Below are 12,086 nucleotides of genomic sequence, written 5' to 3' on the forward strand. Positions count from 1 at the left end.
ATTCATTTACTTGCTGAGTTTTGGCGTTCAATTCCATAAAACATTTATTGAATACCTACTATAGAAAGAAGTGTATAGGATGTTCACGAAGAACCGATACCTCTGCTGTGAGAGCTTGCCAAGCCCTTTTCAGGGCTGCTCATCCACATTTGGCATCTGTCTTTCACCTAACTCTCCACCTGTGGCTCTAAGAAACTATAGCATGCACATCACCCACACACTGGTAAAACTCTCTGGACAAATGGGCTAAACCAGGTTGTGAGTAATCAGCTGGTCTCAAACCCATCAGCCAATTAGGCGAATGCCAACCCCAAACATTTTGAAGGCTTTCCCTGACAGAATGAGCAGATGAAAACAATTTGCTCCATGACAATGAAGGTGGCTGAAGTAGGCCCTATGGAATTCCTAGCGCTTGGTCAGACATTGAAGAAATGGATGATGACCAGGATCATCCACTACATCCCAGGCCATCTCCAGTTCTGACTTTTGTCCTGCTACTGGACTTCAGTGACTTTCAAAGAGCATCCAACGACTTTGTGCCATTCTGCTTCATTTAAATCCCATTCGGTCTCAAGATGTCATTTTTGTGATGTTATTGGTTTCTTTTGAACAACTATATATAAGCTATTAGGAAGGTTTTTAAGATAAGACAAAAATTTTAAAAGTTTGTCTTCAGGGGCCTCATATTCTATTTCTATTGATTTCTTTATCCAGACTTTCTTATTCATACTGTTACCAATCTGGTATGTAACATGGTAAAATGAAAAGATTTGGCAGCCCCTATTAATGGAATGCTCTCCCTCTTCACCTCTTATTCCTATCTTCTTCAGCTTCTTTCAAGATGCAGCTAAAATCCTACCTTATAAAGGGAGGCCTTTTCTGAAGCTACACTATTGCTTTTTCTCCTCTTCCATTCTCACTGTTTGTTCTTTTTCAGTTGTCTTGTAGATATATAGCTATTTTTGTTCCCCATTTAGAATGTGACCTTCTTGAAAGTGGGGGCTTTCCACCCCTCCTCCTTTCTTTGTATTCTGCCAGGGCAGTAAGATGGCAGAGCAGATAGAACACTGGACCTAGAGACAAGAAAACCTGAGTTCAAATTCCTTATAAAAATATTTCTTAGTTGTGTGAACCTGGACAGGACACTTAAGCTCTGCTTACTTTGATTTCCTAAACTGTAAAATAAAGATAGTAATAGCACATACTTTCTAGGCTTGTGAATCAGACAATATTTGTATAGCTCTTGGAATAGTGCCTGGCATATTTTAGGTAATTATTAAATGCTTGTTTTCTTCCTCCTGAGGGACATTAAAGTACTTAAGAAGTTTTTAACTTGGAATTAGCAAATTTTAAAATAAATGTTTTTATAACTATTTCAAGAAAATTTATTTACTTTATAATTCTTTATGTTTTATGAATTTAAAAACATTTAATTTGAAAAAAGCAGTAAGAGGGGGCAGCTGGGTAGCTCAGTGGATTGAGAGCCAGGCCCAGAGATAAGAGGTCCTAGGTTCAAATTTGACCTCAGACACTTCCCAGCTGCGTGACCCTGGGCAAAGTCACTTGACTCCCATTGCCTAGCCCTTACCACTCTTCTGCCTTGGAGCCAGTACACAGTATTGACTCCAAGAGGGAAGGTAAGGGTTTTTTTAAAAAAAGGGGGAGGAGGGAGGCTTCTACCAACTACCAAAAAGTTAAGAAATCCTTCACTTAGATGATCTTTAAAGCCCCTTCAAACTCATAAGTATATTTTAGTACTACCTCTTAACCCTCCTTGCCTTCCTACCTCTAACCTATTCCCTCATACATATCACTTATAGGTTCGAAAACAAAGCTTTCATTATGTTATATGCTGACTCAAAATCACAGACTTCATTCTTGTGATTTAAGTATTAATGGAGACAAACTGTTCATAGATTCACATCATTGTTTAGAAACGTTAACTACAATTTAAAATAATATGGGTATGCATTTTATAATTCAGATAATAGGCATTAACTACATGTTCATACTAAGGTCAGATTTGTAAGAAAATATAATTTTAATACTTATTAAAGTATTAATTGGTGTGGATATTCACATCCTTAATACATATTATATTATCACCACCCTCTTCCCTTTAGTCTTTGAGAGTTGTTCTGACTGGAAAAATTATCACTGTGCCCAAATAATAATTTGTCACCAAGCCTATACTTGTACTTTTTTCAAAAAATTTTGAGACTTTCCAAAGATTATGCTCCACTTATATAACCTTTGAGGTCATAGGATCACCTTCATGCAACTATAAAAGCATTGTAATGGTATTTCAACAAAATATTTTGTTGGTTTTTTTTTTCAATATGGACCTGTAATTGCACTTAGATAGAGAAATCCCAATGGCTAAGAACCTTTTGTTTAGAGGGAGAAGAGAACCTAGGGACAGAACTCTGGGAAACACCCCTATTTGGGGATACTATATGGATAAAAAGTCATCAAAGGAGACTAAGAAGGACTGATCATAAAAGTTGGGGGCAAACCAGGAAATTAGTGTCTTAAAAATTCAAGAAAAGAGAGTCAACAGTGTCAAAAAGGACAAATAAGTTGGCAAGAATTAGGACTAAGACCATATTTGGTCACTAAGACAGTGGTTTCAGTTTTCTTAATGAAGTAAAAAGCATTTAGGGGGGGAATAAGGAGAAGAGGAGGTGTTGGAGACTTTAGAGAAGAGGAGATTTGAAATAGCTTTTATGGAGAGTGAGATAGGGAATCCATAAAGGAGGAATTAAAATTCTGCCTTGATAAAGTGAGGGCCTTGTCAAAGGGTTGGGTAACATGAATTTGTAATTTATCTAATAGACCACAATGTGAGATATCCTTTTCAGCTGGGTTCAGCATCTGAAGAATAGGAGTAGAGGATGAAGATGGTGGAAATAATCCAGGGCTGAGGTTTGGCAATAGAAAATATTAGCATTTTTTAAAAAGTGGGTTAAAGACAAATTTAAAATCTACATCTTGGTATTAATTGATTTCCCTTGTAATCCTACCTAGGATTTTAAATGTGCTATGCATTTTAAAAAACATTAGTCTGAGAAAGAGTCCCATAGGTTTTGCCAGACTACTAAATGGATCTATGCCACAAAGAAAGTGCAAGTTTTATGAAATCCATAGGTGGAATTTGAAGTTGAAATGGCAAACCTAGTGTTAATTTTGTTGGAGTACTCCTAGATTGCCAATATAATTCTTATTCAAAAGAAAGGATCTAAGGGTGACCCTAGGATCTTTAGATCACTAGTCTTCTATGATTAGTAGCTAGTGAAATCTATAATTAAGGATTGGATTTAATGTGTACTTATATCAATAATATAACCTTTGGAAGAGAGATAATATACTTTCCTTAAAGAGAAATCATGCCTGCATAATATACAAGATTTCTTTTAAATTCATAGATCAAAATGTACCCAAGAGAGAATTAGTAATTTATTTTATTTATATTATATGCATATATATATATATATATTATAGGTAATATAATGTAAAATAATAAATTTATTTAGATTTCAGTCATTAACATTCCTTTTTATAGGGATAATTTTTTTCTAATTGTGTTACCATGAAATTCTTTAGAAATTTTATCATGGCAACAAGACTCTTTAGGACAGGTAACAATTTGCAGGTATTTTAAAAATTCTTAAAGGAAAAGGGAAAATAACAGTAGTCATGTCTCCTATTTAAAATAGCTGTATTCCCTAACTATTCTCTATAAGTGCTCAAAAACCATTTTAGTTAATTTTTTTATAAATAATTTGAAGAAGGTATTCATAATATCTACAGATTTGAAGACGACACTAAACCCTTTTAGCCAAAAAAATTCAAACAAATAGGAATGAATTCCTAGACTTTTTTTATGAGATGGAGAGTAGGCAGAAAAATGATAAATAGACTGTATTAAGGTAATGCATTTAGGAATATGTAACCCAAATTAAGAGATTGCTCTTTCATGGGCTGTAAATAGTTTGAAAATCAATCTAAAGTTCTTTGTCAGTTGCTTCTTGTACACATCTGCCAAACAAATGTTGGACTTTAAATATTACAAGTAAAAAAAGGTACACTTTCCTTGTTGAAAACTCTGGTGAGCATAAATTGGTACAATATACAGAAGAGGATAATTAAATTGTTAGTGATGTTTTGGATCTAATTTTACAGTCTAAAGTCTTTAAAGTGCAGGACTGAGGCAATCAGCAAACATTTATGTGTACCTTCTTTGTGGCAGGCACTGTGCTATCTGGGCACTGAAGATACAGATTTATGTTGGTTTATTTTATATCCTGCAACTTTGCTACAGTTAATTGTTTCAATAAAATTTTTAGTTGATTTTCTAGTATTCTTAGTATAAAATTATATCTGTGAAGGGTAATAGCTTTATCTCCTCATTGTTTATTCTTATTCCTTCAATCTATTCTTCTATTGTTCTAGCTAGCATTTCTAGTACAATATTGAATAGTTGTGATAGGCATTCTCATAGGCATTCTCACTTCACCCTGATTTTATTGGGAGCACTTCTGGTTTATCCCCCATTGCAGATAAAGCTTTCTAATGTTTTTAGATAGATGCAATTTATCATTTTGAGGAATGTTCCATGTATTCCAGTGTTCTCTAGTTTTTAAAAATAGGAATGGGTGTTGAATTTTGTTAAAAGCTTTTCCTGCATCTATCTAGATAATATATGGCTTCTGTTGGTTTTGTCATTGCTATATTCAGTTTTGCTGATGGTTTTCCTAATATTGACCCATTCCTGCTATAAGACCCACTTGGTGATACTGTATGATCCTTGGGATATATTGTTGTATTTTCCTTGCTAGTATTTTATTTAAAATTATTGCATTAATGTTTGTTAGGGAGATTGGTCTATAGTTTTCTTTCTATTTTCTCTTCCTAGTTTAGGTAACAACACTATATTTGTGTCACAAAAGGAATTTGGTAGAGTTCCTTCCTCAGCTGTTTTTCCAGGTGGTTTATAATAGTTGTCCTTTCCACATCTTGACTTTCCCTGTCCTGTTTTCTCTGTATTGCAGGTCAGCATAAGAAATAAAGTGAGAGCTGGGGGGGGGGGGGGGGAGTCTTGTGGGAACTATAGATGACTCAGAAATTTTTTAGAAAAACAATAGAGTAATATAGACACTCCATGAAAGAACAAGAAAAAATTCTAACTTCTTCTCTGGTACTAAGGGAGAACCAAAAACTTGTATATGGGTTTTCCAGATTGCTGGAGCACCATACCCCTAATCACACAATGTGGAATGGATAACTATTGGAATTAATTATAATTTAAATGTTTGGTAGAATTCACTTAATTTTGTTATTTTGTTTTGTTTTGTTTTTAGGTAGAATTCATTTGTGAATCCATATTGCCATGGTTTTTTTTTTCTTCAGGGAATTCATTAATGACTTGTTCAATTTCTTTTTCTTAGAAAGAGTTGTTTAAGATATAGACAACAAAAGAAATAGCCCCTTCCTTAAAAAAGCTTACATTCTAACAGGAGAGAACTGGTACATAACTAACTAACTTTCTCTCTCTCTCTCTCTCTCTCTCTCTCTCTCTCTCTCTCTCTCGCTCTCTCGCTCTCTCTCTCTTGTTTGTGTGTCTGTGTCTGTGTAATAGACACGAGGCTATATTTTATGGGAAGATGGTACTACCAGGAAAGTGCCTTCTTTAGAAGGTGGTATTTAAGCTGAGTCTTAAAGGAAACTGTATTCCAAGAGGTTGAGAGATAGAATTCCAGGCATGAGAGCTAGCCAGTGAAAAAGGTATAGAGGCAAGAGATGGGAAATATCCAATGGACTACTCTCATTGGACCAGTAATGTGTATATAGACTAGAAAAGTAGCACACAGATTGTACAAAAACATAAGCTGAGATACCAGGTGATAGTCACAGACTTACTGCTGTATGATCTTAGAGATCATCTAGTTCAGCTCCTTCATTTTGCAGATGAGGAAACAGGAAATTTTCATTTGTTTCATACAATGGAAATTGTGATCCAAGTTAATGTTAAGAAATTGGTTCTGTATTGACTTTTTTTCTTCCATTATGATTTATTTATAGAATAGCCTCTCATACTTAGCATAGTGTTGATACAGGTGAGGCACTTTAATAAATGTTTATTGGTTTCATTTCTTCTACCTTTCTCATCTCTTTAAACCTTATTCCTCACCACATAATCTTCAATCTAGTGACACTGGCTTCCTGGCAATTCCAGGATCAAAACTTTTGGCTCCAAGCTATTTTCTCTGGCTACTTTCCATGCCTGGAATGGTCTCCCTTCCTTAGCTATGCCTACTGACTTCCTTAGCTTCCTTTAAGTGGCAACTAAAATACCACCTTATAGGGAAAACCTTTCCCAACTCCTTTTAATTCTAGTACCTTCTTTTAATTTTTTTCTTATGTATCCTGTATATAGCTCGTTTTGTCTATACATTAATCCATATCCCCAGGGGATGCTCCAAGATCTACCATGGATGTCTAAAACCTTGTACATAAGCGAATGCCTGCTGACCCTGTAAAGTGATTTTCTTGTACATACATGCATGCATACATACATACATACATACATACATCAAAGTTGAATAAATTAAACACTAAGACATTAATCAACATTTAATACAGTAATATTAAAGTATATTGTACATTATTATACAGTACCATACTGCATCCTCTACTTATCCATAGAGGGGATATATTTCAAGACCCTCCAGTGGGTGCCTATGTTAACTTTACTGAGTTGACTTTCTCTCCCCATTCCTGTCTGTCAGCTCAGTGCTCTGTGGCCTCCCACTCCCACCCTATCCCAAACCTTCTCAGTGAAAGCAGAACTAATGCAGGCTGCTTTGGTGCAGAGAGAGGTCTTTGCTTTTTTCTACACTTCTGGCCACCTGTATGTGTGTCTGTCTTCTATCTTCCATCTGTCAGGTGCCCAGCTTCTGCTCTTATCCTGAGGCAGCCCCCTTCATGTTTCCCTGTTTTTCCTAGAATTCATGGCTAACTGAAAGTGTGATAATTCCGAAACATCTTAATTCCCCTTTCCCCCCAACTTCATAAAAATCCCAAGTGGTTACCAATTGTCTCTAGAATAAGATATCCAGTCCTCAACTTGACTTTTGAAACCTTCCACAATCTGGTTCCGACTTTTCTTGCCAGGTTTATTTCATATTATTTCCTTTCATACAGTCTCTGTTCTAGTTACCCTGGCCTGCTTATTGTTTTTTGTATTTGAGATTCTATTCCCTTTTTTTTTCCACTATCACACAAGTTATCCCTTTTGCCTGAAATGCATTCCCTCTATATTCCAGTTCCTCTATATAAAATCTCTAGTTTGCTTCATAGACCAGCTAAGGTTTCACCTTCTTTCTTGAAGTAATGCTTAGTACCTATCTCACAGTTATTTTGAATATCAAATGAATTATTATAGTCTAACCATTTAAAATGTTATATAAATGCCAAGTTTCATTATTATGTTTAGCTGAAAGGCAGTGTGGGAATGAATCTATCATCCATATTTTCACATATTTACATTACTTTGGCTCCTAAACAATTCCATAGGTGAAATTCTGCCATATTTTTGTTTTATATTTAATATGAATATATTTAATAGAAACAAAATCTAAGGAAAAAGAAATGTGATGGTCTTATTCTGAGTTGTTTCATTCTTCTAGTTTTCACACTTTAAAAAGGGCTAAGCTTTAAAATTTCCTTGTAAGATCTTGAAAATCATAGTCATATCACACTTATCTGAATGCCAGAGTTCTAGCAATTTCAAGCTTTTGAGCCTGGAAATAAGATTTCTCTAAAACCTCCGCATATTCAAAATTATGTTTCTGAGGCTTTTTTTAGTGCATGTTGATTCATTTCAGGTCATTTTTAGAAAACTTTGTTTCCCATTTATGATGGGTTATGATATCGTACAAAAAGGTCTCTAGAGCTCCATCAGGCTCAAATCTGTAATGCAATGTATTGAACTATATTTTATAAAATTAAGTGAATTAGGAGTAGGTATAATGACAAAGTGACAAATTAGTTGATGGTCTTGATGTGGAGAAGAAAACCGCATAACAACATGTCACAATGTTATTATTAATAATGAAATCCTATGGGGACAGCTGAGTACCTCAGTGGACTGAGAGTCAGGCCTAGAGACGAGGGGTCCTAGGTCAAATCTGGCCTCAGACACTTCCCAGCTGTGTGACCCTGGGCAAGTCAGTTGACCCCCATTGCCTAGCCCTTACCACCCTTCTGCCTTGGAACCAATACACAGTATTAACTCCAAGATGGAAGGTAAGGGTTTTAATAAAATAATAATAATAATAATGAAATCCCAGAGTTAATTAATATAAAACTTATGCATTGTTGCATTATATGATTCCAAAGAAATTTGCTTTCATTTTTATTTAATCTTTACAACCTTCCTTCAAATATGTAATGTATTATAGTGCAAATTATTATCCATTTTCATAGGTTAGGAAAATGAATCCAGGAGATTAGAGTAACTGGTTCAAGATAACATAATTAATAAGAACTTAGACTTCTGGTGAATGTACAGTGACCTTGCTACTTTAAAATGAAATCTGACTTGTTCTAGTGTTTCATTTATAGTTTAATTATGAACGGATAGAAGCTAACAAGTTATGATTAAGAATTTTAAAGAAATGACTAGTTAGTCATGAAGAGACATTATTGAGAAGTCTGATGTTGTAGATTGATGATTTCTTGTTTTTTTTTTTAAGTCCATACATTTTCCATGGCAACCAAATAGTCTTTAACTACTCAAGAAGAATGCATCAAAAAACAAATTCAGTAAACATTTAGTATGAAATTTGTCTTCCAAAGTGTTTTTTTTTTTAACCCTTACCTTCCATCTTGGAATCAATACTGTGTATTGGTTCCAAGGCAGAAGAGTGGTAAGGGCTAGGCAATGGGGGTTAAGTGACTTGCCCAGGGTCACACAGCTGGGAAGTGTCTGAGGCCAGATTTGAACCTAGGACCTCCCATCTCTAGGCTTGGCTCTCAGTCTACCGAGCTACCCATCTGCCCCCTCCAAAGTGTTTTAATAGTTTAATGTTGGTAAATCTTTCCAGTACCTCCTGGCCTCTTTCAGATAGGTTACTTTCTTTTGACTGTCCTGAAAACAGAAAACATTTAACAACTACTATATTAACTAATATGGTCTTGGATTTCTTAAACAAGTCTGAATGATCAGCTATTTTTTTGTTTACGGAAAAGCTAATTCCTACTCTTTGCATCTATTTTAGTAATAGTTATGCACGAGTTCGAGCTGTGGTGATGACCCGAGATGACTCAAGTGGTGGATGGTTACCACTCGGAGGGGGTGGACTAAGCTCCGTCACTGTCTTTAAAGTCCTTCATCAGGAAGAGAATGGCAGCTGGGCTGACTTTATTATTCATGGAGAGCGACTCAGGGACAAAACGGTAATGAATTTATATATTTAAAATGTGTAATAACTTTATATGCTATAATTTTGCCGGACTTCTCCAGAATAATTTATTTCAAGTAATGGGATGAAATTCCCATTGTCTGCTTCTTTCCTTTCTTTTTTTATATTTTACTCTTCATAGCTCAGTTTACTTTGTTTAGTATTCTGCTACCTCAGAGATGTACTTGGGCATCTTTTTTAACCCTACTCCTCTATATTTTCTGTTATTACTTATTTACCTTAGAAAAAAATTTTCATCATTCTATTTACTAACTTTAAAAAGTATCCTAATCATAACCAAACAAAAATTTTCATAGAAATTAATTTGTACCAAGCAGAGGAAAACTATGCCTTTTATACTGAAATTAAGTATAACAAAGAACAAGGACCAAATTTATGTAAACCCTTGAATCTGCAAAAAAAAATTTCATTGAGAATGTTCTGATCTCTTAAATCTTAGCCTCTTTTAATGAATTCTCTTTGTGTTAAGCATTCATTCATAATTCAAAAAAATACTTTATCATTAGAATTTTAGTGTAATTATTTTTGTTAGATTTCCTTGAAGATACGCAATACTTTAGCTACTTTGGATTAAATCATCTTTTGTGGACTGTCCTGAGAACAGTTAATTTATGATTTTTCTACAAGACAATTTCTTCTTGAGTTCCAGACACTCAAGTTATAAATGAACTCATTTTCAAACTTTCATTATCCAACCAACTAGAACATTTGGATTTTTCACATGCTTACCTTCTGTGCTATTAAATTGTAACCACAGTATTATAAAATTTCAGACTCATGAAATAGAGTGGCAAAAAGCAAACCTGTTTGAAAAGTAATTCTTAGTTGAATTATGCATGACCTCTGATAAGGATAGAGGTTGATATGATTAAAAATCAATTCATTTTTTTTTTTAAACCTTACTTTCTGTCTTAGGATCACTACTGATTGGTTCTAAAGCAAAAGATTGGTCACTGCTAAGCAACTGGGTTTAAGTGACTTGCCCAGGTTACAACTAGGAAGTGTCTTTGGCCAAATTTGAAACTAGGACCTCCTAGCCCATCAATTCACTTTTAAGAGTTACTTAGGGCTCTGAGAATCACAAAACTGGCAGAGATAAGATTGTAAACCTGGATCTTCTGAGTCTGCTCTTAAAGAATTTTGATTCTGTCTATTATACTTCTCTGCATTAGGCCTTGCATATATTAGGTACTTAATTAAGATTTGTTGATATGAAATAAATTGGTCTGTCAGTGAAAGATATAAATGAATAAGAATGATATAGTAGTTTAGAAAGACAACAGAGAACAGAGCTGAGGCGAACAGAGAACAGAGCTGAGGCGAACAGAGAAAAGGAGTTCCCCTAACCAGGAGAAAAGCTTGTCAGTATATTTGTTGTATATTGTCAGTACACACTGTCTAGGGAACATCAATTAACTAAGCAGTTAGGCAGTTGCCTAGCTTATGTTTTTAAACCAAAAACCATAAAGTTTGTATAAGCCTATGTAGACTGAGGGAGGAAGGCAAAAAAGTTGTATGAATTTATGTTGTAAATATTGCCTCTGAAAGAGAATAAGGGAATTTGCCCCATATATCACACAGGTTAATTATTTAATATTTCTTTGATTTCAGCATTTTGCAGTACTTCAGAATAATTCTAAAAATCTTTATCATTATGTAGCATTGTAGATACAGATGTTGAAGTGTAGTATAGTAAGTAAAGTTAGATTTGTGCTAAACTTAACATATTCTGTAGAAGTTGGTTAATTATTTATTAAAAAACAAATCCTTGATATGTATTATGAAATTAAAATTGTTCTTTATTCAATTAAAAAAACATTAATTAACAGAATGTTAGGCATTTGAGATAGTGTGACAAAAAACTTCCAGTATTTTCCTTCAAAGAAATGAACTTAGAGATATCTTGCAAAGGAGAGATCTAGAGAGAATACTTTTAGCTGGAGGTATCAATGGAGATTTGAAGAAGTACATGGCCCCTGAATTGTGCTTTGAGTGGAGGAAAGTTTTTAACAGGAATAAATGTGGAAATGAATATATTCCAGGTGTAGTTGACTGGAATTTACAGAAATGGGATATGGCTGGACAACATGGAGAGCCGAGTTGATGAACCTATGGCATGCATGCCCTAGGGGACTGCTCCCTTCCCTCTCCATGCTCCTGAGGACATTTCTCGCATGACTTGCCCCTCTGCCCAGCAGCCCAATGGGAGTGCTTCCTCCCTTCCCTGTCTGGGGTAAGGCAGGGCTTTACATGTGGTGTGAGGGTTGCATTTTGGGCACTCAGTTTCTAAAACATTCACCATTGTGTGGAGTGGTAGTGTGAAGGCAAGAGAAAAGGCAAAGATAATTTAGTTTTGAGCCTGGGTAACTGGAAGAATGGTGAGGCTATCCTCAGAAATAGGAAATGGAGAAAGGAAGGAGATGGGTAGAATTTAGTGAGAAAAGTAAAGATCAATTGTGAACATTATAGTTTTGTGTGGGAGAAAGGACTAAACATTTATATAACATTTACTATGTGCTAGGCACTATGGTAAGTGCTTTTACAGATTATTCATTTCTTTTGGTCCCCAGAACAACACTGAGAGTTTTTATTATTCTCATT

The 12,086-nt window shown here is 34.9% G+C and overlaps 1 protein-coding gene across 2 annotated transcripts in view; it reads left to right on the top strand.

Moving 5' to 3' along the window:
* Positions 1-12,086, top strand: part of SPRED1 (sprouty related EVH1 domain containing 1) — a 146,559-nt gene that overhangs the window by 51,537 nt on the left and 82,936 nt on the right. For both annotated transcript variants that reach the window (XM_007480021.3, XM_056810244.1), the window contains exon 2: positions 9,282-9,459. In XM_007480021.3, coding sequence (XP_007480083.1) covers positions 9,282-9,459 — 178 coding nt within the window. The remainder of the gene's footprint in view (positions 1-9,281; positions 9,460-12,086) is intronic.

This window comes from Monodelphis domestica, chromosome 1 (genome assembly GCF_027887165.1).
Source record: "Monodelphis domestica isolate mMonDom1 chromosome 1, mMonDom1.pri, whole genome shotgun sequence".
Lineage (NCBI taxonomy): Eukaryota > Metazoa > Chordata > Mammalia > Didelphimorphia > Didelphidae > Monodelphis > Monodelphis domestica.